Below are 27,225 nucleotides of genomic sequence, written 5' to 3'. Positions count from 1 at the left end.
GCGGGTCATAACGGGCCATAGCGGTGGCTCACTTGGTACGATTAGGACATCAGTGTGTGTCATGTTCTGGCAGAACCATCAAGGTATTCTCTGGGGTTTCCTTTATTTTGCGGGTGATCCGCGACAAATCCGTTTGCCTCCAGGACACGCGCCATTCATTTTATCCAGTGGTGGCTCTGTGGAACTTGTGGACTTGCCGTTTGTGGTATCCTATTGGATGGATCACAGACGTAGAGTGGAAGGCCGGTTCCTTCACCATTAACGCCATGCAGGGAAGGACTGAAAGCTGGAAGTCGGCGCTTACTTATTTCTTCCGTTTTAGGCTGGCACCCTGTGTTTTCCTTCTTGCATCACATGTTTTCATTTTGGTCCTGATCGCTATTGGTATTCCCAACACCTCGGGGCTGGCCGGCCCTGGCCATATATGGACTTACTAACTGAATCAGAAAGGAGGAGAGGAGACAGACTCGGGCCAAGCCTCTTAAGTCAATCTGCCTTGCCCTTTTCTGTTCAGTTTTGGACCTTCTTATTTGTTATTATTATTTTCAATCCTTTTGTTAAGTACACGGGTTTTTATTTATGTATTTTTTGCCTCTATCCCCTTATTATGTACTTTATGCCTTTTGATTATTGGACCATGTGTTTCATTGTATCGATTTTAATAGCGTGTGTTTCGAAGTATTCATTCTGTTGCTGGCATTTTAAATTGTGCCTTTTTATACATATAAGCACTGGAATACTTTATTGGCACTTGCACTTTGTTTGCTCTCTATTTTTGGTCTCTGTTTTTTAAGCAAATTTCCACTCTGTAATTCCGCTGGTGGTAATTCTTCCAAAAATCCTGAATAAATGGGGACTAACACCACCCTACAAACACTTGTAATCCCATGGTAAACCCACAGGAACAAGTGGCGGTAACTGTTTCTGGCAGTATTTCGGCCAGATTTACCAGCGAAAGGCCATCAAACTCAGAATGAGGCCCTTTGCATATATGCTGCTATCTGGTTTATGCTATTTAGAGAGATATCCTGCTGCTGGAATTGTATCATGTTTGCATTTAAATATTTCACTGTTGGACTTGACTCTTTTTACTCTCTTTCTAGAGTTTTTCTTTTCCTCATCCCGGTTTCCACTGTCTAAGAAATCCATAGATTAGGAGATGGTTAAACGCAAAGTTTATGATCAATTGGGAAGTGGTTTGGAGTCAGCAGCTAAGAAGAAGTCCAAAGGGGCAAAAAATATAAAAGGGTGTTTAGTCACCAGGTCAACGGGGAAAAGAGAAGGAAATAGGGGCACGGGTAGCAAAGTTGTCACACACGGGATGGGTACCCTGGAGCACTTTCTAAGAAAGGCGGCATGGGCCTAGATGAAAAAATTATGTTAGTAGAAAAATCAATCATAGGCAAGGATATTCCAGAAATAATTCCCAATGACCTGGAAGCTATCCTTCACCAGGGAAAGAACACAATAAGCAATATTCCTGTAATTTCATATTTTAGGTAGGGAAGGGAAATATGCAATCAGGACATATTGGGGGACAAAGTAAGTGTGGATGGTGTCCTTACGAATCCTCAAATACCCCCCCACCCCCAAAGTTTGATCTTGATATAACCCTCAACTTGAAGGAAACATATCCTGAATATACTACTTTTGGGAAATTGCTTGAAATTGTGGAAAGTCAGGAACTAAAAATGCATGAGGTTTTGCTAAGATTAGAAGATACATTGGATTCACTCTTGGGAACTCTTAGAGGGTATGTATTGGGTGGGAAACCCCAACACGCATGATATGTGTGATGGGAACGTTCAGCTTGTGAAGCCCACAGTAGCTATCGCTAAGGAGGAATTTGCATCTAATCCCAGGACTGTGGTAGCAAACCGAGTCCCTGGGGCTCGACGGTTAGAAGATCAGTTCTGGACTTTATGTCTAAGTCTGCTTTATGTCTCCAGTGCTGCTGGCCAAGGGTCAGTAAAAGGGAAAAAGGTTAAATTTGGGATTAATGAGCATAATATTCATTTAAAATCCACCCCGACAGTGGCGGTCTCAGACTGCCCCCTCAGGATTGTAGATCTCACTAACATGGCGCCCAGCCATGATTGCTTTGAGCTTTCGACAACAGGGGGCAAGTGGCTGAGGACATGGTCCTGTCTTGTATTGGCCCGCAGAAATTGTATCAATCTGTTTAGGTTAGATTTACCGCCTCAGGCAGCTCCTCTAGTTGTTGTTCTAACTAATGTCACGCCACTTATTGCCTCAGCACAGAAGATACTGTATCCCTCATTAGTACCCGGCGAGGGTGCAATCAGAATGAAAGAACCATTCTGATTGGCCCTCGCGGAGGCATTACCCGATCCGGAATTCCACAGCCATTGTTCCCGGCGGGGGGTGTGGTAGCCCCTCAGCAAATGAGGAGGCTTGAGCGGGGCCATCCCCACTCCGAGACGTCCCCACGGCTGAGAAGTTGCCTTCGCCCCCTGCCGGCGACTCAATTTGTTGTTTTTTTTTGTCTGTCCTCCCCCCTCCCTCCCAACTCCACTTACCTTTAGCCTGCTTTGTCCCTTGTGGGGGACGATGGCAGCCTCCATCCATGTGGAAATTCGGAGCGGGCCATCCCCGCTCCGGGCCGCCACATGGCTGGAGGCTTCCATCGTCCCCTGCCTGGGACCCAGGTACATTTTTATGTTCTTTTTCTTTTTTTTTTCTCCCTTCCTCCCTCCCACCTGCCCTCCCAACCCCACTTACCTTCTTTTTTTTGTTTGGGAGCAGACGCACTGGGAAAGCTTCTGTTCCCAGTGTGTCCGCCCTCGATGGCCGCCATGGAAAGGGAAAAACAGACTCTGTTTTCCCTTTCCCGGTGGCCATTTTCTTGGTCATTTTTCTTGGCCATTTTCTTAGTCGTTACTTTGTTAATTAAGGAATATGCCTCAGATGGGGGGATTACCGACTCTGGTAACATCTCCTCCACAAAACCACTCAAAATCTCCTGTTATCCCCATCCTCCTCCTTGTTACAGGTTTCTACCTCTCGTTCCCCGCCTCTTTGGACAGACCCATACTGGCGTGGCCATGCCTGTTGGTCTCTATCCACTCCAAGTTCTTCCTCGCATGATCTAACCATGTGCCTCTATCTGGGATGGGTACCACCTAGCATGGCCTTAACCAGACAACTGGGCCTCTTTCCACTCCAAATGCTCTCTGCGTGGCCTCAACTAGTCTCCTGGATCTCTCCTCCAACCGCCACTGTGCACACTCTGCGGATGCCACTTGCTGCCACACTCCCCTCTTCAGCTACAACTACTCCTCACAATGCCAGTATCTGCTTTACAAACTACAACCTTCTTCCTCCTCCAAACACCCACCTAGCCTGGCTGGGGTCTTGTGATTTTAGAATGTTCTCCCGCCTCCTCCTGAGCTGAGGTTTGGGCGGGAGTCTGGACCTGTGTCCTGTCTTTAGGACGGATGGGACTTGTTACATCCAGGTTCACCTGTCCTCACTTTAGTCTTAGGGAGCTGGATCAAGCCTTCATCTGGCCTATCTCCCAACCTGGTGTCTACTCTACCTTTCATGCACCTCCTTCAGGCTGCCTGTGCAGGGTGCAGTTCTCCTATTTCTTGTCATGGCATCCCCATCACCAGAACCATATAGGGCCAAGCAGACACACTATTCAGGCTCCACAAACAGAATAGGGCTTCACCACCTCAACCCAGCACATAATAGGCCCATGACACCATGGTCCTAGACCAACCTGGTGCATACACGGAGAAAGAACCTGTGGCCAGGCATGCACACAGACCAAAGCCCATGAGTCACCCGGGATTGAAGTCCACCGGATTTCAGAACATCTTGTGGAATCTTGTGATCTAATGCTGCACCTGAACGCTGTGGCGACCCCTCACATCAGCACCTACCTGGACTGGAACCTTGAAGACTACGCTTGCCATTGGGAATACCAGCATGCTTGGAAACTCCTTGCCCAGCAACTAACTTGTATTACTCACCTGAAGAACCAGCTGGATTCTGCGCTACATGGTAAACCAGCTTAGATTTACCAGACTGTACCCAGATACTCCAGCCTGAACTCCCCTGACTCACCTGGGATCTGTAACGCAGTTCTGTTCCGCCCAGGCTGAGTTCTCTGTTCCTCCTTTGCTGAGTCCACTGAGCCTTTTGGACATCCTAGAGGAAGAAAGATAAAAGGACATGGTCAGATTACATCTTGCAGTGGACACTGTACTGTACAAAGGATCGAACATTTCAGGCATAAACATTACATCTGCCTTAAGCACGAACATTGCATTGAAGTGAACTGAACCTGTAAAGAGACTGTATACAAAGGCACCTTCAACCGATAGCCAAAGCCAACAGCAGCAGGTTTGGGGATAGTGATGTAACTACCCCAAAGAGCTGCAAAGCTTTATCCACTCCGCACAAAGGTAAACAGGGAAACCTCCAAGGAGGAGCATGGTTCACTATTAGTTACATGGTTACAGTGTATTATTTTGTTTTTGTAGGAATCATACCCAGAAAGCCAGGGGGAACAAGCTAATCATTCACACAAAAAGCTGAATGCAAGGAGGAAGCTGGCCACCATCTCCACTCCTCCAATGCGGATGCCAGTTGTGCTGTCTCATTGGCTCAGTTGAATCCGTGAGGGAATGGTGGGTACTACCAAGGCGACTCCACAAGGCCAAGTATTGCAGGTGAGCGTTACAGAACATGGATCCATGTAGTTGCCTTGCCATGGAGTCCTCAGATGTGGATGCCTTAGCCGGTATTCTAGGGGAGCTCGGGCCGAGGTACACGCATTATGGTCTGAAGCCAGCACCCTTCGTAGGGAGCAGGTGGTCAATAGAGAGAGGACTAATGATTTGGCCTCTCAACAAATTGACTTGCAGGCAGCACAAGCCCCATTACCTGGGGAAGCCTGATCTGCACCTCCAGGAGGACGCTCTTCCCGACTGGGTGGGCCATTGGCGACCCCAATCCAAGTCATCGCCCCGTCTCTTTTGCCCCTCACAAATGCTTTTCTTGGGACCCGCAAAAGTATGCAGTCTTCATGATCCAGTGTGAGTTACACTTTCTTTGCAGACTAGTGGCCTTACCAAACTACAAGGTGGCTTTCACCAACGCCATTAAACCCTTCTTAACTAAGGAACATTGGGCCTCATTACAAGGTAGGAGGTAGCCATGGTGCTATTAGCACCATGGCTACCCCCTTACCGCATACCGGGTCCGGGTTCTCGGAATGGATACTTACCGGGTCCTTCCAACCTTGGAGGACCCGGTAAGTCCCCATTCTGAGAACCATTCCCCATTCCCATTTGAGCTCCCATAGGGGTCAATGGGAATGGCGAAGGAGCTAATAACGGGCCCGCTAACAGCGGGCCCGTTATTAGCTCCCTGGTCCCTTAGCGGGACCCGCAAAGGGCCCGCGTAATGCGGCGGTAAGGGGTGAATGGCAACGGCACCCTTACCGTTGCCGTTAACCCCTTACCGCCAACCTCGCTCGTAATGAGGCCCATTGTCTATTAATAGCCAGAGCAACTATAGGTGCAAAGCTTGACTATTGCAATGCGCTCTTAGCCGGCACATCTGTAAAAAACTTAAACAGATTCCAAATCACCCAAAATAATTCACTAAGAGCAGCCTTAAGCACCCCAAAAAGAGACATCTCACAAGCAAGACAGTCTTTTCATTGGCTCCCAATCAAAGAATGCATCACATTCAAAATCCTCACAACCACACATACATACATCAACCGCACAGCTCCACCCTATCTTACAGACACAATCCACAGACCTACCTCATCCAGGCCTACCAGGATGTGCTACACTAAACTACTCACTGTACCACGCATTAAAAAGGCCAAAGCAGGAGGGATAGGCTTCCACTATTTAGCCCCAAAGCTATGAAATGCGCTCCCCACTGCCCTCTCTACAACTAAACTGTGCGCTACTCCCTGTTTTACTAACTGTCCTATGTAAATTGTACAATAATTATGCCTGTATGTGTCTCTATGTGTAACTAAGTTCTGATCACTCTCTGTAACAAGTGCCACAATGCCCACAGGCTGCTGCGCGCTCCACAAATACAAATAAATAAATAAATATTATCCTACCTGCAAGTTCATGTTGCCAACTGGTCAAACCCCTTGGTCAATAGAGGCTACCCGTTACTACCGGATTTCCTAGGGTTCAAAGGGAGGTTGAGAACCTTTTTGCTTGCAAAGCACACACCACGATATTACGTAAAAAATTGTTAGCATTTTGGCTGGGATGCCAAGACCTCCTGGCATACACTGCAACTTTCAATCGATTTGTGGCAAAAAGAATAGGCCAGAGGAAAAACGCATGCCCCTATTTCACCAAGGGTTGAGTGGGGGAACTAATGGATGTGCTTGCCCCAGTGAAGAACTCCCCCAACAACTGTCCCGAGTTTATAGAGGCGGTCATACAGCTTGATGATCATCTCTCAGCGAGGAAAGCAGACTGTGGTCCTGGAGAGGTATGCCCTATGTATGTTGATCCGAAGGTGTCATCTGGAACATGAAGTATTGAACCACTAGTAAAACCAATGCAACTAGGCGGAATCCAAGGTCCATTTTATAAGGAGGAGAGGGAACTACGGCAACATCACCAGTTGTATCTCTATTGTGGCAAAGCGGGACACCTTTTGCGGTACTGCCCAGCCAAGCCTAAAACAAACAAAAAAGGAAGTAGGGTTAATGGAACATGGATTCTCTGAGCTCACAGGGAATCTGGGAAGAATGTCAGGCATAGAGGACTGTCTGTTGGGTCTACACAAATCTCAGACCTCACACTGTTATACTCGTTGCCATGGGTCTACAGCCCCAGAAGATGGTCGGATTGGAAGCCTACATTGATTGCAGTGCAGTGGGCACATATATGGATATTGCATTAGCAAAAAAATCCAAGTACCTGTTTGTTTTCAACCCACCTCAGAAAACATTATAGCTGTGGATGGGTCGTGTCTCATGCACTGAAGAACTCACTCTAGTATGTGAGGTTGGCCATTGTAAGAGTATCTGATTTGACTTAATCAAGTCTAGACTCAACCTGGGGATGCCTTGGCTGGAACAACATAATCTGGAAATTGATTGGCGAAGGACGCTCCTGTGCTTTCAGTCACCATATTGCAGGACTACATGCTACGGCATGCACCTGGGGAGACTGGTCTGCTCACTCTTCCATGCTCTCTGCACTCATGCCACCACTCCAGAACCTCATAACACTGGGCATTATAGGAGAACTACAGGATGAATATCAGGATTACCCTACCACTGCATCGGTCCTACGATTGTCAGATTGATCAAGTACCAGGAGCCTAAATCCCATGCAGCCACATTTATGCCTTGACGGCGCCTAAAAACGATTACCTTAAGAGATATTTAGAGGAATACTTAGCAAACGGTTTCAGACAGCCATCCAGATCCCCAGCATCTTAACCCCTATTCTTCGCCCACAAGAAGGAGGGGAATCTTGGGACGTGCAATGACTATCGTGCTTCAACCGGATCACAAGAAAAATCACTGCTTGCACTTATCCCAGTCCTGTTTGATCAAGTGAAGGGTTTAATTGTTTACACTAAATTAGACATATGAGGGTAATACACTCTTGTATGCATAAAAGAAGGGGATTAATGGAAGATCGTGTTCCGCACTAAGCATGGGCTGTTGGAATATCTGGTAATGACTTTTGGCCTGTGCAATGCCCCTGCTGTGTTGCAGTATTTCATGAATGATTTCTTATGGGAATTACTGGACTTGTGTACCATTTTGTACATCGATGATATTTTTGTTTATTCCAAGTCCGAAGAAAAACATGTAAAGGACGTGCGGGCAGTATTGGAATGACTATGACAGCATCGGTTTATTCCCAAAGCCAGAGAAATGCTTCTTCCAGGTATAGAAGGCAGAGTTTCTTGGGTTCATCTTAACACTGCAAGGCATCATCATGAACAATCGCAAGGTGGAAGCTATTTTGCAGTGGCCATCCCCAACTACGGTAAAGGGAGTGCAAGGTTTTATAGGCTTTGAGAACTTCCACAGATGATTCATCCATGGTTTGCCAGATGTCGTTCATCCTATCTCCTCCTTACTATATAAGAATAAAATGTTTCAATAGAATGATGAAACTGAGCAGGCGTTTGGAATTCTGAATGCCTGTTTTATGAAGGCACCCATTTTGTTACGTCCATATCCTGAGCTGCCTTTCACAGTAGAGACAGATGCTTCATACATAGGATTCAAAGGGTGTCTGGTATTTCCATCGAATTCCTATCCATCGAATGCTTATCCATCGAAATGTATTCATTGAATTGCTTTTCCATCGAAAAGCATATTCATTGAATGAATTTGATGGATAATTTCGATGGATAATTATGGTTAGGGTTAGATTTTGGGTTGGGTTAGGGCTAGGGTTATATTCAGGGTTAGGGTTAGATTTAGGGATGGGGTACGGGTTAGAGTTGGATTTAGATTTAGGGTTAGGGTTAGGATTAGAGTTAGGGGTGGGGTTAGGGTTAGAGTTAGGTTTGGGTTAGGGTTAGAGTTAGGGTTAGAGTTAGGGTTAGAGTGAGGGTTAGGGTTGGGTTAGGTTTAAGGGGGGCTTGCATGGGGGTTGGGGTGGGTTAGGGGGAACCCCCAATATACAATAAACACTTAAATGTTACAAGGTGATGGCCAGTGCCGACATTTCAGCACTGGACAGCTCCATGTAACGTTTTAACATGAAAAATAAATGCAACAAAATGCTATCTTTTACATTTAAAAGTACATATCCGTCGAAACTTGACCACTCCTATATTCGATGGACAAGTTTCGATGGATATGTACTTTTAATGTAAAAGATAGACTTTGGATGCATTTATTTTCGTTGGATTTTATTCGATGGATTGTCTTTTCGATGCATTATTTTTGATGAAAAGACCATGAACCGATTCAAAGCGGTCCTATCACAATGGCACTCTGGCATCAGGGACCTCCATCCCGTCGCATTCTGGTCCAAGAAATGTTTGCCACCTGAATTGAACAACTCCATCACCGATTAAGAACTCATGGCCGTAAAAGCCGCTTTCAAGGAGTGGAGACAGCTCAGGAATACATAATGCCAATACAAACCCACTCTCGAGACTGGGCCTAAATCCTGATGAAGAGGAACAAGTCAATAAGTTACCCAAGTTGTCTCAGATCATTCCAGCCAACACAATCGTATGGTGTGTAGGCAATGGCTCCCAGGAACCAGCAGAGTTTGAAGATTTACCATGATCCATTTCCCAGAGACCTGAAAAAAAGAACTGAAGGAGGACCTGACGTAGCCTACGGAATCGATTACCCTACTATCAAGACCACCAATAGATCCCATTCAGCACTACAAAACCGACTGTTACAATTGTATCAAGAGCCACTACTAGCAGGGCATCCAGGTGTTAAGAAGACCTTTCAAAAGATCCAAGAAGGGCCCACCTTGATCGAGGACATTACACACTATGGGCCTCATTACAGGTTTGGTGGTAATTCGGTCGTAAATCAGCAGTATTGTGACCAAATGCCATTACTGTTACTGCCACTTGGTCCTGCGGATTTACAATGGGATTACAAGTGGTGGTAGGGCAATTTAATTTCCCCTTTTGGAGCCTGTAGGACTCCAAGGGGATTTCCATAGAATTACTGCCAGTGGTAATTCCACCGGTTGTAATTCTGCTGATTTTGCTGTTTTTTGGCAGTAAGGTGGTGGATTTACCTACAGATTTTTGCTGGAGATTTATCCTGCACTTCATCACCAAACTAGAAGTACAGTGGTGTGATAATGCAGCAGTACTGTGGCTGTAACAGAATTACAACCATGTTACTGTTGTTTTTTCCTGCACCTTTGTGCTCAACATGAGGCCCTAGATTTCAATCTGTTCTACATGCACCCAATATAAAAGTCAACACCAGAAACCACAAGGGCTACTACAGCCCCTTCCAGTACCACCCTCACCTTGGCACATATTGTCAATCAAGTTTATGACAGACTTAGCGCCATGATGGGGTTACAACAACATCATGGTCGTGGTGGACCATTTGTCCAAAAAGGTGCACACTTTGTGCCACTAAAGGGGGTACCAAACACACCCACGTTGGCACACGCCTTCTTGCAGTATATACTAAGGTTACACGGACTACCAGGGGAAATCATTTCAAATAGAGGGAGTCAATTCCTTTCTCAGCTCTGGTCACTTTGTTGTGCTGCAGCCCAGGTTGAAATTAAACTGTCAACAAGTTACCATCCACAAACAGATGGGCAAAATGAGCGTGTCCACCAAGTACTGGAACAATACTTGTGATGCATGGCAGCGAAAACAGGACAAGAATGGGTGGATATCCTATGGCAGCAGAATACGCATATAAGAACATACCTGAGCCATCCACAGGGTTCTCTCCCTTCTTCCATTTACATGGTTGGAGTCCACACACCTCAATCTACGATCAAGCCCAAACAACACCCATTCCTGCTGTCCAGACATTACATACAAACATATATTGTACCCTGGTCCAAACGAAAGATAATCTGCAAATAGCCAAAGACACATAAAATGCTCTGACCGAGCAAGAGCGGGTTGCCCCCGACTACCGTGTGGGAGCTAAGATGTGGTTGACCACAAAAGTATTAAATATCTGGGCCTGTATAACCTCTCCACAATCAGTGCAACAGCAATTCAGTTAATGTTACCACCACAAATGCATACACACCCAGTTTTCCATGTTTCCTTGGTCAAACCGATACATCCACACATGCACCCTAAATGCCACCCACCTCCTCCAGTAGTGATAGAATGGGAATCAGAACATTAAGTGCAATCCATCCTGGACTATAAACAAGTAAGTAACAAAATGTATTATTTGATTGCCTGGAAGGAGTATGTGGTAGCAGAACGTACATGGGTACCAGTTGAGGGAGTGCATGCCCCAGGCCCTGTCAAGAATTTCCATCGGAACCACCTGAGAAAGCCTGGACCTGAGGGGAGTACTGTCATGGTATGCCCACCTCCAGAACCAGATGGGTCCAAGCAGACACATTGTTTACGCTGCACACATTCACCGCCTCTACACAGCACACATTAGGCACACAGCACTATGGTTCTGGACCAAATTGGTGCAGACATTGAGAAAGAACCTGTGTCCAAGGATTTACAAAGACCAAAGCCCATGAGTCACCTGGGATTGAGGACCCGGGAGAATTGGAAGATCTCCCAGGATCTTGTGATCTCGGCCACCATCTTAAATCGAGGCTATTTAAGCTTTGTGCCACAACAGGCACATGAGTAACAAAAGGCTGTGTAAAAGTACCAAGCCACACAGTCGCTATCTGCTGATCCCAGCTTGGGATGTAGAAGTTCAAAGTATATAGGTCACAAATGTGATTTACCCAGCCTTTTGCTACACGTGGATTTTTTGAGTCAGGGTGTCTCCAGACTCTTCATAGTCAACTCCTGAACACTCTACCACAAATTTTTTGAATTAGTAGAATTTGTTTAATAATTTTTGAATTTCAACATAAGGTGGTTAACACAGTGGTGCCCACTCATTTTTGCTTTACAACAGGCACATGATTCACTCTCTTTACACAACGCTGCATTTGAATACTATGGTGACCCCTCACGCAGCACCTACCTGGGATGGAACCTTGAAGACTTTGCTCACCAGCTGGAGCACCAGAGAACTTGGAAACTCCTCATGCAGCACTTACCTTGTACCACTGACTTGAAGAACCACCTGGATCCTGCTCTCCACGATAAGACAGCAGATACTTTACTGATTCTACTGCAAAACTCCAGCCCTGAACTCTTGTGACTCACCTGGGATCTGCAATCCACCTCTGGTCCGCCCGCGATGAGTTCCCTGTTCCACCTTCGCCGAGTCCACAGACCCATTCGGACATCCTACAGGAAGGAAGATAAAAGGAAAGGTCAGATTCGATCTTGCAACAGACACTGAACATGACACAGGATGGAACATTTCAGGCACGGACATTGCATCTGCCTTAGGCAAGAACATTGCATTCAAGTGAATTGAACTTGTGAAGAAACTGTAAACAAAGGCACCTTCAACCACCAGCCGAAGCCAACGGCAGCAGGTCTGCATTGTTGGTGAAAGTGATGTAACTGCCCCAGAGAGTTTCCACACCTTCTCCACGCTGCACACAGGTAAAAAGAAGACTTGGGGGAAGGAGGAGCAGGGTGCACTATTGCATACATAGTTACACTGTATTGTTCTGTTTTGTAGGAATCACACCTAGAAAACCAAAGAGAACACGCTTATCGTTCACGAAAAAGGCAGAACGCAAAGAGGAAGTCGGCAACCGCCTTACCCCCTCCCACACCAGTTGCGCTGTCGCACTTGCTCATTGGAATCCATGAGGGAGTGGTGAGGATTACCACAGTGACTCCTCAAGACCAAGTATTCCAGGTGAGTGCTACATTTCTATAGTTTGCTAATGGTACGCTGGAAAAACTCCTGGTAAGCCTTTAATTTTCTGTGAATGTGCAGAAAACGCTGTTTTACAGTGGATTTGCATAATTCTATGCTGGGCGAGGGATTGTCCTGCTAGAAGACGGTGGATTCATCATTTTGCACTACCCTCAGTGAAATCCACAGTAGGGAAGCCACACATTCACAACATTACATCAAACTTCGATATTTGGGCTCTGGGAGCAATTTTCCGAGGGTTAGTAATTACTTCCTCTCAACTTGCTGTAATGTCTACTTAATTAGTCTTAACTTTCAATAAAAATCAATTACTTCCTCTCTACAGTATCAATATCAGATTGAATAGTCCTGTATATGTGAAATTGACTATGTTAAACGGAATCATTTTATTTTGCTCCTTGCGACTTTGGGTCCACCTAAAGAGAGTGCCAATCTCCCTGAATTGGGGAACCGTTCCATAGGGATTATTTTCGGTGACTGTCGTTTTCCTTAGGGTGGGATCCAGGGGAGGTGACGCGGGGATCCTCCCCATACTGCCCCCATGCCCTTCATCCTCTAGTTTAGAGAGATACCCGGTCCCCTCGGTCAACCCACATGGGACATCCAGGAACAGGCACTGAGCGTCATCACAGAGCATGCATTCACAGGTATGGAGTTGTAAAAATCCCTCCCTCCACCAACAGTACTGTGTTACTGTATAAAATGAGCTATGTTTGCGCTCTAAGCAATAAAACAAGTTCCCCTGAGATCTGTTACAGTTACAATATCAAACCTTCTGTGGCAAAAGACGACAAGATGCATATGTGCAGTTGTGGATCCATAGATGCAGGCAAAGGTCCCCCCTGACCCCCCACCTGCAAACAACCACACAGGGGTTGGCCTGTGGGTGTTGATAACACAATTCAACCGGTAGACTCTTTCAGAAACTAAAATCAATAGAAAAACCTGTAGCACTGTCCCTTCCCTTTCAACCTTCACAGGAAGACTGCGACAAAGTGCAGCTGGCCTTTAGTAATACAATCCCAAAGGCCTGAGAGGCAAACAGCTCCATTCAAGTGGCCTTGCATGATCATGTCTGCCCCATAAGAACAGAAACTTGCCCAATTGTAAAGAATACATTTCACTTCAGCACTGTTTCCGTAGAGTAAGGAACTAAGGAGGAGGCTCCAACCACAGCTATATGACCTAGCGGTTCCCTTCCCACAGGTCAGCCTTTACGCAGCTCCATGTTTTTACATATCAGACTATGGCTGACATTGTTGGTGTTACAGTATAAGTATCCTCTATTATGACTACATGATAGGCAGCAATGCTTCACCTTTTAAGCATTTCTTGTTTTTTAACAGGCTTTGAGACTTCCCATAGATCTCATTTCCCCCCCTATTATTTTTCCTTTTCATTTATTTTTCAGAGATCTCCATACCGGAGGCCCAGACGAAGGCGTTCTAACAACCAGCCGAAACGCCCCAGGACTTAGCACTGCAAGTGCCTTATTGTCCTTTCCAACTAGATAGGGGGCCCCTCCCCCTGGCATAGACTGATGGTTTTTGGTCCTCTGTTTGTGAAATTGAATTCACATCCTGGTTTGATCTTTCCGGCCCTCAAAGTATAGCTAGGCAGTTGGTGTACCTTGCTATACCTGTGGACCGACAAATCAGGCTTCCCCCACATTTTTTCTTTCAGTGTATATTGACAATACACACTTTTTGGATTAATTATTTTGGCCTTGCCCTAACCAAACTCAATTTAGCCCACTACATTTAACTTTCAAGGTACTCAGAGTACAGCAGGGTTAGTAACCAGCCTTTGCTAAAACCTTGGGGACCAAACAATTGGCCATTACATTTCTTCTACCTGTGCTGTAAAAATGTTGAACAGTTCTTTTTGGTTTAAATGTAAACATTCTCCATTGTCCCTTCCTTTGCATGTTGCATAATACTTCTTGCATCACTCAAATGATACTAACTCACTTATGATGTGATCATTGAACAACAAAAATATTCATTGAGAAACAAGTTTCTTTCTTTTTTGTTATACTGCATTAAATGAGTATTCTTTATTTTTTCAAAAAAACAAGTCAGTTATTGTTTATGATTTTTGGTTAAAAAAGAAAAACATGAACAATCAATAAATTGAACAAAATAATTGCCATTATACGAATGAGGAATTTGTGCCTTATTTGTCACACTTGGTGACCTGATTGTGTATTTATAAAGATACTTGGCTTACTATTTGAAGCATAATTTGGAAATAATTTGAACTAAATCATTCAGACACCCCGACATAAGGGCAGTGCCAATAACTATATCTGTGGTTGGAGCCTCCTCCTTAGTTCCTTATTGTACAACAGCCCTTTCATCCTTCCACAGTAGGGGCCATCCCTTCCATTAAAAACTGTTTCCGTAGAGGACACGAAAATCCTTCTTTCCTTCATGCGATAAACAGCTTGCTCAGAGAACATCCTGCCCCCCCCCCCCAAATTGAGGCTGGAAAACAAAGACATCTTCGCACCCATATTCACTAGAATGGTGAATGCTTCTTTCAGAGACTGCAGGGTGCCCGTAGCCATTAAATCAGTGACTGTTACACCGCTGGTCAAAAAACCAGGACAGGGTCAGAAGGGCCCCTCCAACCCCCACCCGATAACAAACTGTAACTTTCTACTGAAAGGTCTTGACAAGGCTGCCACCCTCCAACGTCAAGCATTTGTGGAGGCAAATAACATTCGGCAAAAGCAGCAGTCGGGTTTTAGAAAGTCACAGAATACGGAAACTGCATTGTTAGACCTTCAAACTCATATGCTGGACATCTTGGACAAAGGCAAAACGGGCATGCTGGTAATTTTAGACATGTCAGCCGCCTTCCATTTGCTGGATCACCAACAACTTCAATGAGCCTTAGAACACTCCGGAGGTTGTTCTCAGGAAGCTACTAAATGGGTGACCTCCTTCTTAGCAGAACGTAGCTCTAAAATACACTGGGTGACCAATTCTCCCGTACCTATTTCCATCAATTGTGGCATGCCTGAGGTGGCCAGCCTGTCCCCCTTGCTGTTCAATTTGTACCTGCGGTGTCTCTGTACTTTCAACATGGGAGTGTATTTTACCAACTACGTAAACGACACCCAACTGATAGCCGAGCTGAGCGGCTGATATAACACCAACAACAGTAAGGTAGCTGACATCTATTATATCATTGAGGCCTGGATGAAGGCAAACAGGCTATGCTTAAATAGGAGCAATACAGGACTGATGATTTTCGTCTCTCATCTAGAAAGGTCTAAACTAAGTCCGGACTACTCATTTTTTAAGATTAGAGATTCTCTTATGCCGATTTCCAAGAAAGTAAAAACCCTGGGCATATACCTGGAAGCATCGCTGGGTGCTGAAGCACATGTCGCTTACCTTAATACAAACTGCCAGTACTACTTAAGATTGCGTAAATTTATCAGACCTTATTTAAGCGAAAAGAACTGCACAACTATTGCCAGGGCCACTATCCTCTCCAGACTGGATTATGGCAATGCCCTTTTGTTAGGAGCTAGTAAGGGGTCTATAGTGCGTTGTCAGACCATACAAAACAACGCTGTGAGAATCATCCGACAAAAAGCCAGCAGGGAGCATATCTCAGTCGACAGGACGTCCCTCCACTGGCTAGCATTAGAGGATAGAATCATTTTTAAATCTGTGACAATGGTATATCGTTGCATCTATGGATTAGCCCCCCGCCTACCTGAAAGACCAAATAACCCCTTACACGCCCGGTCGGGCCTTGAGAACTGAGGCACAAGGACTCATAGTACGCACAGATGTCAAACAAGCAAACGGGCATGGACGCTCCTTCCCCGCAGCAGCGGCACAGACTTGGAATAGTTTACCCTGCTCGTTAAGACTTGAGGCAAACCACACAACCTTTAGAAAGAAATTGAAAACAAGCTTATTCAAGTAATAAGTTAGCCCTACCAGATTAAACAATTTTGATGTCCCGTTCACTACCTGTCGTCATTGTCTTCGAGTACACGCCCTGATGCCTCCGGACTTCGGCACGATATAAATAAATAAAAAATTTAATAAAAAACACATTTCCCCATGACCTGCATGAAAGGGCCTCTCTAGCTGAATTTATCAATACATTTTTTTAATTTTTTTAAATAAATGAATGCGGAATAGCAGCTGATTATACTTTTGATGTCCAGAGAGGAGACAAATGAACAGAAAGGTCCGAAATGATGGTTCTGTGCATTGCACGCAGCCCTACCTACACATGTTCTGAGCAGTTACATGGTAATATATATCTACATTTTAGTACATTCCGAAAAGTCACCTCAAACTGAGTCCTCACTAGGTCTTGAGGTACAGCCATTTCTAGGTGTACTGGGATCAACGAGTGCGCAGCTGGCGAGATCTAGTGGTTTGTTCGGTTCGATGATGTTAGTTGGTGGAAATGAGCTCGAGGCCGATTTGTTTGTAATTTGTTTTGAAATATTTCATCGCAAATACCGCCCGCATCCCTCCCACAATCCCCCACTACCATTAAATACCTAAACCCACCTCCCCCTATATATATTTGCGAAGAAATGTGTTATAAATATTGCGAACAAGTGGGCCTCGAGCAAATCGGCCAGCAATGAAATGGGCATGAACGGTTTGTCCCAGGCACGATGGGAATGGGGTGGGATGGTGGCCCCTTTCCATTCAGCAGGGGGGAACATGAGCTGCACAATATCTTGTGCTAGCTGCATGATGACTAGGCCCAGGGTACATCCATAGCTAGTATGGAGCCTCAGTCACTTATCCAGTGCCAACTGCTTTATGTACTCGCACCACTATTCCCTGGAACTGGTAAGCCATGGGTGTGAAGTAGAAGCAGGCTGTGGAACAGCGGCGGGACACACAGGAGCAGCTGCCCACTCAGGCAGTGGAAGAAATGCATAACATCCACAAGGGAATAGGTGGGCAGGTACCTGTCCAAGAGGTCTGTGGAGCAGGAAGCAGCAGTGATGTGGAATTGCTCCGAAATCAGAGAATGGGGGCCGTACAGGTTAGCCAGAACCCACTGATAGACCCTCCTCATTTGCAGTCATGAATTAATCTTTTACAACACGCTTAATACCGGGATAGAACCTGTGTTGCTCTGCATGGTCTTCCTTCCAAGATAAAAGCGTTGCCCCTGAGCTATTCTCCTAACCTGGCATCTTAGATAGGCACTCAGACAACAGGCTGTCCAGTAGGGGTGTACCGAATAGCATATTTTAGTATTCATCCGAATACCCACTAGTTTGTGAAGAATGTGGCCGATCATGTTCCAGTAAATCATGTTCCAAACTTGAAAAACACACCTCAAAACAAATATAAAAGGATTATTTTAGATGTATTGGTTTCATTTAATTCTCTTCATTTTAATCAAGATCCAAATTAACGAAAAAAGGGATCAAATGTATAGAAGAATGTTCCGTATGCAAAATCAGCAAAGCTCAAGGTGTAAGACTTCATTACTGTAGATTTCATTGAATACCATTTCACATAATGAGATTTCACCAAATATATTTCACCGAAAATGGTAGGTGAAGTGGTACATGTGTAATGCATAATAGGTGGGGTAAGGTTATAAGTTAGGGTAGGGAGAGGTGAGGGTGGCTGCAGGGGGTCTCCCCCCACATTATTCTTTAAAAAAAGTAAAAAAGTAAATTTCGTTTTTCGGTGAAATGGATTTGGTGAAATCTCCATTAGGTGAAATATTTTCGAAGAAATCACATACATCCGTAAGGCTTCACGAGTGCAGATTTGGCTGTAAGCGAGTTCACACAAGAGGCTAATATGGTTTAAGAAATGTTGGTCACATCTTGCACTGCCTTATATGTAACTGACTTGCCGCCAGCCCTACTGACCTAGACGAGGCAACCCACCTGTTTGGAAGTGTTTCAATTTCCAAACACCCCACTTCCCCCAAAATCCCTTTTACTAGTGTCTGATAGTGTGTCCTCACACCTATCCCTCCATGCTCCCTCTCCCAGACTTGCTAGCCCCCAGGGATATTGGAGTCATTTCCCAAAATGGAGATCTTCTGAGATGCCTCTTTGGCTGGGCATAGGCCTCTGCCTGACATAACTGACTATCTGAGACCTACTGTTGACCCCAAACTGTTGTGAATTCAGACTTTCTCCATAGACATTCCCATCAGAAAAAAAAAGATTATACTTGCTTCTCATTCACTCCAATACACACACATAATGCACTTTAGTCTGACATTTTATCAGGAATGCTTTCAGGCAAAAGGGAAATTGCATGCAGGGGGCCCCTTCTGGTAGCGCTCACGCGCTAGTGGGTTGCTTGCATGAAATTTTACATGCAAGAAAATGGAATGTTAAATGAAGGAGTAATAACAGGCAGAATCGCATTTATCCTTTCATTTTTCTCTCCTTGTAAAACTTGTAAATGCTGCCTACAAAATACAATTTCATCCAGCATTTACAAGGAATTCCTATGGAATCTGCTTGCATTTGGCAGGGGCAGCATGCAGGTACATTTCAAAGCAATCCATTGGTGAAGCACCAGCATGAAAATACACGCTGGTTTTTAACCACATAGTATTTGAAGGCACAGAAGGAAAGCACGGTAGAAAGGTTATTTCTGCTTGGTGTCAATTATCAGCCTTATTAAATAAAATAAAAAAGGCCTAAAGTGTAAACATGGGGCATAAATGACTTACGCGTTGCTATTACGCCTCACTTTTGCACTTCTAGGATTTTGAAAATGAGCACCAGTGTTTAATTTAATTTTTATTTTGTAATCTTCTCTATATTTGGGCCTCATATGTTAAATTGCATTCAAATGAGAAGACGTGTTCGGCAGGAGCCGAACCAAGAAACTATACAGCTGTAACCAAATAGCCAGAATTCGTCTGAATATTTACTCAAAGCCGAAGTTGGGTACACCCATACGGTGCACGGTCACTTTATTTCACATCCTCAGCCTTGGAGGACTCCACTAAAAATCCCATCCACGGTAGGTCCCCCAATCTCCGTTTGTTAGGTTGCGTTATACAGTTGTGTGTGGCCACATGGGACTGTTGGTGTTAGGGAAGAGTAGAGCAAAGTAAGGATTAGGGGACAGGGAGGTGTGTGTTGAAGTTTGGGGAAAGTGTGGGTATGCATATTTGTCAACATATTCAACATCCTTGCAAAACATGTATTTGTATAATTGCCCAAAATTATAGTCTTGGCGGTGGTATTGAATAAAACATGACAATTGTCCTATGAGGGCCTCTCTTCAGTAGTGGTAATACCGAATTATCCACAGCTTTCTATTGCACCATGCTGCGCATCCTCGTGGTTACTGCGTGGATATTGCTGCTCAAGGTGAGGCTTGGGATCTGAGCTTGACTGCTATGTTGTGCAACATGCAGCACAGGACTACACGCTTGTCAACCTATCGGGGCTGCACTGCAGTCCACCGCTTGTGCCATGCAGGCATCAGAACCTTGCCTTTAGGAGCACAAATGCATTCTCTATAGGGCATGGGTCTGTGCTCTGTTATAGTCCTCCTCATGCTTGTTCCTTGGGTCACGGGTGGCGAATGAAGCCATGGCGGGCGAGGGTATCCAGCATCACCAGTAGTGTTTAACCTGTATTGGCAGGGTGACGCAATACACAGACATATGATCTATCTTAGTTGCCTTGTACATGCAGTGACTCTTAAGGCCTTCTATCTTTCACCACTCCGTGCAGCGCGTGGTCTTCATATTGCCATCATCATTTCACATCATGGAAGGGTGGGGGGTGTGGGGACATGAAAGTGAAGGGTGTGGTGGGAGAGCGGATCTTAGTTTCATGTAAATAGCAGCCATATCCGGGTTTGGCTGTGTGGCTCATTAACATGGGCAGGGTGCTATTGCACAGGATCATGGAGTTATAGGTCTCCTTTGGGGGGGGTATGATGTCAGTTCCTATTATTCTAGCTGGTTTTGTCATGTTATATTATGTAGAGGTTTCATTATAATGTTTTGCTTTAAATGTCTAATTTTTAAGCTCCTTTGAAGCAGCCATAAAACAGCAGGTAGCAACCCTGTAAACACCCCCACAAAAACAGAAGTAGATCCGTAGATCTAATCTGTTAACTATACCAAATACCCCTATTGTGACCTAACATTTGCATAATGCCCTCTATTAACAGTACACAGTAACTGCAGCCCAGGGTGAAAAGGCTAATCAAAGGCTGAATTATGTAAATGTACTCCCATAAGCACCCAACCTAAGCCTTAGAGAATTCCTGACTCACACACCAATATAACCACTAGCTTAATTGGTTACATGTCTTTATACCAAAATATGTTTATAAAGAATGAACATATAGCGAATATTTTGTAATGAAAAACCTTATAGAGAATGCACTTCTTTTTTTCTTTTTTCTGGGCCACCCCGCACACCTCTGTTGCCCACTCCTAAAAACCCACCCCAACTCTTTCCCAAAAATATTTAACCCTTTACCCTACCCCTTTAATGCATTCTCTATAACATGTTTCATTATAAAATATTCACTATATGTTCATTCTTTATAAAATATTCGATATAAAGAGTGCATATGGCTGAAAAGCCCTGGGAGCACTTGGGAATCTCCAGTAGGCTGGACTGCACTTCTACTCCGAAGGAAGCCTTGGTTGAAATCCCACCCTCAGTTAAATATCCCCATATATCCTTCCTGCTTTTCCCTCTATAGAATCTGCCCGTTTGTGGCTTAGGTGAATACAGTAAAGGGGCTGTCTTTTCGTAGGCATAGTTTCTACATGCCTTAGCTCACAATGACACCATGGAAAGCTCAAACGTCTGGCCATAGACAGGCTTTGTGTCCTTACGCAACTTACACACAAGCCTAGAGTTTTTGTAACCATGACATAAATGAGAAATTATTTTGGCACTTTTCAGGGAGCTTTTCAAACTTGGCAAATTCGGATTTCTGACATACATCCCCTCCCAAATGTTGTTGGAGGCCTAGGGAAGTAAGCGGAAGGACTTTGCCATCTGTGGTTTTTTTGGACATGACTTCAACATGCAGGCACACATGCAGTGAGTAAATTCCAGACATAACTCCCTGGCGCAGCAAACACCTCCTCCCCAGCTATCCCTCCTCTTGGCGCAGTTCCCCATAGAATACAGTTGAGTCCTATGAAAAGTTTGGTCCTATTGCGCACAAAGCTCCTCCACCTTTTCAGTGCCAGGCCTACCTGTGTAGCTTATCTGTACTCTGTCCTCATCCAAACTATCTACCCGATTTTGCTCATCCTTACCACTACTGAATGTTCTATCATACTCCCCTTTTGCCTCTCTGACAGGCAAAGTGCTTCGAAGCCACGTGCTTGCTGGGAGCTGTCATACATTAATGTTGGGTGCACGCTCCTGACACTAATGTACGCTAAGGGGCTGGACAGCACATTTACGCACCACCATCCAGCCCCTTTGTGATTAAGGTAACGTGAGATTTCTGAAAATAGCTCAAAGGAAACAAGCACATTCTCTGAGAATCTGGCTCATATGTTATGCCCCCCATCCCCGCCACTTAGTTGTCCTTAGTCTGTGTATTCCAGTTGATCCTGCCAAGTGATGTTTCCCTTTATGTTTTAGGTGCTATAACCTTAGCGGATCCCCGACTAATAGGAACTTCTCTAATGGAAGTCTTGAATGCATCCCAGATTGCTTCCAAGGTGGTGACCCTTCTCTTATTTTCAATAAAACTACTTTGATTGTCTGCTAGAGTATGTACGATAACTGAGTCTTGCAACAGAATATCGTTCAATATCCATGGTTTACCTTTAAAAGAGACTCCAAATGATGGACAAAGTGAGAGACGAATTGGAGTGTGGTAAGAGACTGAAGGCGTAAATGGTTGGGAACATGTGATAGAAATGACTTCTACTCAAGATATAAAGGTAATGCCAAACATCGATCATGTTCAGTCCATAATAACTTTAATTGAAGTTTGGGAAGGGGCTACGTTCACCCTTAGTATCATCCTTATTCTATGCAGACAGGGGTCAAGTACTGTGTTAAAATCAACTGTGTTCAACAATTCCTCATGACTGAACTTAACAATTTTTGGAAATATAGGTCTTTTTTTTCCATTAGTGTGACATACATTAAAAATATAGTAAATATCTAAGTCCCATATTTAAGTTTAAGGCCTCAGATGTGACCTTGGTCATCTTTCAATATACTCACTGCTGAAATATCCGATGTATCATCAATAAGAATCACCACACCCCATTTCCTTTCTCAGAATTGATCTTCACACTTCAAAATGGTTTCTTGAAGAAGAGCAATCTTAGCATTTAGATGCACACGTTTATAGAAGACAGATCTTTGCTTGCCCAGCAAGGGGAGACCCTGGACATTTAGAGATAACTATTAAAGGGGAATGCCATCATTAAAAGAATCAGAAATCACTATAACAGAATAGAACTCCATACCCGGACAAAATTCAACCTATTTCTGAATCCTTTGAATTCTAGTTAAGTTGCTGTTTCATTGCCCGATGAATAAATATTCATTAGACATAGCTTTTAAAGAAATAAGAAATCTAAAGATTGACACAGTTTTTAAGTGTAACCCACCAGAGAATTAGGCAAAAAAACTCCACAAAAAGATCACTGTGAAGTCATTCTGTAACATTTTCAAAACCTGCCCGAGTCCAGGAAACCAGTTTCTAATATGGTGCTTATAATATGGTGTCACACTTGGCTATATCATTCATGTACCATCCTTATGGACAGGAAACCCTGAGGTGCATGAAGACATATGCATATCCACCATAGAGGGAAATAGAGTCCCAATTAGTTCTATCGATTTAAACAAAAGACTGCAACTGGACAAGAGTGAACAAGGTCTTTCAAGGAAAGTCATGACCAATCAGCTTCAACACTTCTCTCATGGGATTGTCGCTTCGCTCATCGATGTTGCTTGTTATTCTCATAGACTCTCTAGTTCAGGCTTTAGAAGGAGCTTCCGGCAGAGATAGTCCTAGGATGTCTTGATCTTCATCTTATTTAAGAATTTTAGCAACTTCTATAACTAGACCTGCCTGTTGTTGCTTGCCTTGAAAAGTGATGAGGAGCTTAAATGAATAGCCCAAACTCGCACCCTTCCAAGGACGATCGAGGACAGTGTTTGGACCAGCATACCAGGGATCCTTGCCAAGTAGAACGAAGTTCCTTGCAGTTGTGACTCCTGATCCACATGTCGGCCAAGTGATCATCTTGGGCGAGGGTTTTTAATGGTTGCAGCGGTAATGCTGTTTTGCATCTTTTGAAGATCACCAAGCACGGAAATCGAGTTTTCATTTGATGGGAAATAGCATTGTCTCTCTTTGATATTATGTGAACTTGCTCCAAGTTGTTTGTTTGTTTGAAAAAATATATGCATATATTTTGCCAGGCTAGAGTAGTTTTTTTTAAAGATGCCTGATGTTAGAAAAATTCACACATGATGTGTAGAATTTTGTTATGATAAGAAAAACCCCACTGGTTTAGAAAATGAAATAATAATGACCGCTTACCTCAGTGAACTACGAGTAATACTGGGGAGATTGAGGAGTATGTTGGACAATTGGGATGTGGATGCCCAGTCAGTACAACAGGCAGCTCAAAAGAATACGAATATAGGGGTCGCCCAAGAACAACACTTACAAAGGGCACACCCATTTTTAGTAGATATCTGGTCACACAAATGCTCCTTTGAGCACTAACTGGTTCCAGATATTGCCCTCTCAGGGCAACAGAACGTTTCTGTGGGGTTTGCAGGTACACCAGTAATATGCCCGGTGTATAAAGAGTGGATTTCTTTTCAGTAGAAAAAGGGGGCTTGGCTTCTTAGTGAGCAGCTGACTTAGTTGGCTTAGCTCGAACGCTCCCACGCTCCCTTCCCCTGCCATGCATAATCAACTGTGTTTCGTTTATCTATCTCTGTGTCTCTGGTGATCTTATTTTATATAGCCCCATGTGTAGGTGTTACGCATCCAAGCACTGATCTGGGGCATGCTGCACCTTTTCTGCATCATAGGTCTTGGAAAAGGAACATTGTGGGATTTGTGAAGGGGCCAGCTGCATGCTTTCTGCTTGTGTACTGTGAGGAACCCATGGTATCAAAAGTAAGGAAACAACACAGTGATGCACGTTTTTAAAATCTTTATTGATTGGCTTGAAAGGGGTTGGAGACTTTCTATCCGTCCTTATCACTAAACTGTGAGCAAACTCAACCATAAAATAAAATAAAACAGTCCGAGTAAAAATAAAGAAGTATCCTATAACCATATTGCCTGCCCTAAGCTTATGCAATAACTAGTGAGGGGAAGTATGAATGTTCAACGAAAAAATAGTGTATCAAAATAAGTCAGGATGGCTGTTGGTTTCTCAGCAATGCCCTTCCCCTATGGATAAGCCACAGGTCCAGAGAATAACTGCAAGGAGGATGACTGGTACAGGTCTGCTACTTTGGTATCCTCCCAAGTAGCTACGGTACAATTCATACAATTCACTTACCAGGGTAACTCTCCTAGGTCTAGAGTCAAAATGTCACAATAGGCTTCTCTTGTCTCTTTCAATATTAACTCAATACAGTTCTGTTCTCTGTATTCAAAATGTTGTCCCCTTGGGTTCCCTTCACCCAAGCTCAGACTTTCTTTGCATAGCATTCACAAATGTCACATAGGCCCAACCGGTTCACCTCGTTCAGACTTGAGCCTGTTAGTCTCAATAGACATGGTTCACGACTGACTTCCCTCTGTCAGGCTTGAGCCTGTCTCCTTCATACCCATTAATCACTACTGACTTCCCTCTGTCGTACTCAGGCCTGCCACCATGTGCAATTCACTTCAGGTTTCCCTTGCAGACTTTCGATACTGCACAAGCTGGCGAACAGCTCTGCATGACCACTTCGAAACAGGTTCAACAAAGTTCACATATGATTTTCTCACATGCCCTCAAGTTTCTGGCTATGGAAACACTATATCCTTGTAATGCTTTCACTTCACAGCGTACAGTTCGCAAGTTCACAGAAACCTTTGCCAAAAGCACTATCAGAACATTTTATCACCATGTCCCACAATGCACCTCTTCTCTGGGTCCTTTTTGGTTAGCCTGGGTCACTGCCCTTACTGGATACCCTGGCAGCCTAGGTGCTCTTCTGTGGTGGGGTCCTCACAGCCCTTCAGGATCAATCCCTGGTTTGGAGGCCTCCCCAATGCAGGTTTCAGTCTCTTGGCTCTGTGTCTCCCGCTTTGCTCTCCTGACGCTGCACGCTCCTGAGTGTCTCTTGCCTTAGTTCTCTGGATTTACCAGGCAGCGTCGGACTGAGCAGCGGTACCCTTTGGATATGCGGAATTGGGGTGACGATCTTTGTCACCTGCCCCTCAAACCTCTTTTGGGTTAGCTCTGAACCCAATGGAGTGAGCCCTGCCCTGGGCTTGACCAACAGAATGCAGGCTGTGCGGTTTCGGCTCCTATGAGGCTCGGCTCCCCCGCCACGCTATAGCCTTTAATGAACACTGACCCAGCGTTTCTGCGCACCACTCTCCTGATGCCACCAGCTCCTGCTTCCTTCTGTTCCTGGGTCTCCTGTCTGGGCAGTAGCCCCAACTAGCTCCCACTGAGTGCCTTAGATAGGGATCCTCTGCCGGTCTCTGCCTTGCACCCTCCCTCCTGGCTTCCCAAGAGCAACTGGCTTCCCTTCTCCTGCAGGCTCCTTTTGAGCACCTGTGGGATGTTAATGTGCTGCAGGTGTGTGGTTAGGGTTGGGCCTGCCTGACTCTGCCTGTCCTCATTAACAGGACAGCCTGCTGTTAGAAGGGGAGAGTATGTCTTCTGTGCCTAAGTGTGTTTCTTGATATCTCTCGGTTGCCTCTTCTTCTTATTGGTATTGTTAGAAAAAGGGGGGGTAGTGACATGGAATGGCACTGTACATAACTTCAAAGAACGGAATGGGCGTGTTGGTGAATGGGAGCCTGACCAGGCCTAGTCTTCTCAATGGGATAAGACCACTTCATATCATCAGAGAGGCTGCTCCCCTTTTTAGCCTTTGGTTCTGCATGATGGATGTAGGAATTGTGGGAGTTGTAGTTCTTGTCAGGATGAAGAGGGTAAAGGTATTGTGGTGGGTGAATGGGTTTTGAGTGATAATAACTTATAACGACTGAGGACTGAGGGGATGTTGGCTAGGGATGTACTGGAACGGGGGAAATACTGTGTTTTGCCCGTGGGCGTTCTTCCCACAGTCTCCTAGGGTCCTCTTCCCAGGTGATCCTCCTTCGATTATCCAGCCACAAGGTTGGGATCCAAGAGCGATGGCCCTCCCCTGGCCACGTGAGTCAGGGATCCCCGGGAATAGCATGGGAGAAATGCCTCAGGTTTTTCACAGTACATAACAAGTTCCTTCACATGAAAAAAAGGGAATTCTCATCAGTACATCTAGGCTGTATCTTCTCTTTTTCTGGAAAGTAGAAAAAACTCTGTAGGTTCTGTGAAGTTGAATATTCATAGAATATTTCTCTCCCCGAAATTTCTTGATTAAAGCCTGCAGACAGACCGGCAACTTGGGGTCTGGAATTTTGGAAGGAATACCCAGAACCAGAATATTGTTACAATGGGAGTGGTTCTCCAAGACTGCAGCTTTGTCAGCTAGAACCTGTTGTTGCATTTCAAAGGCCAGGACCCATTGATTGCTCACATAATGCTGTTTCATCTTCTTCCATTCA

General features: G+C 44.8%; 1 protein-coding gene across 1 annotated transcript in view; it reads right to left on the bottom strand.

Annotated features, from left to right (window-relative positions):
• LIPC (lipase C, hepatic type) overlaps window positions 1-27,225 on the bottom strand; it is a 766,064-nt gene that overhangs the window by 402,162 nt on the left and 336,677 nt on the right. Inside the window, exons 2-3 of the mRNA XM_069624353.1 lie at window positions 11,860-11,943; window positions 4,093-4,176 (exon numbers count right to left, since the gene is read on the bottom strand). Coding sequence (XP_069480454.1) covers window positions 4,093-4,176; window positions 11,860-11,943 — 168 coding nt within the window. The remainder of the gene's footprint in view (window positions 1-4,092; window positions 4,177-11,859; window positions 11,944-27,225) is intronic.

The sequence above is a fragment of the Ambystoma mexicanum genome, chromosome 11 (genome assembly GCF_040938575.1).
Source record: "Ambystoma mexicanum isolate Mex_15411 chromosome 11, UKY_AmexF1_1, whole genome shotgun sequence".
In the NCBI taxonomy this organism is placed as follows: domain Eukaryota; kingdom Metazoa; phylum Chordata; class Amphibia; order Caudata; family Ambystomatidae; genus Ambystoma; species Ambystoma mexicanum.
The sequence above is the reverse complement of the archived record's forward strand: the minus strand, read 5'-3'. Positions and strand labels throughout refer to the sequence as shown.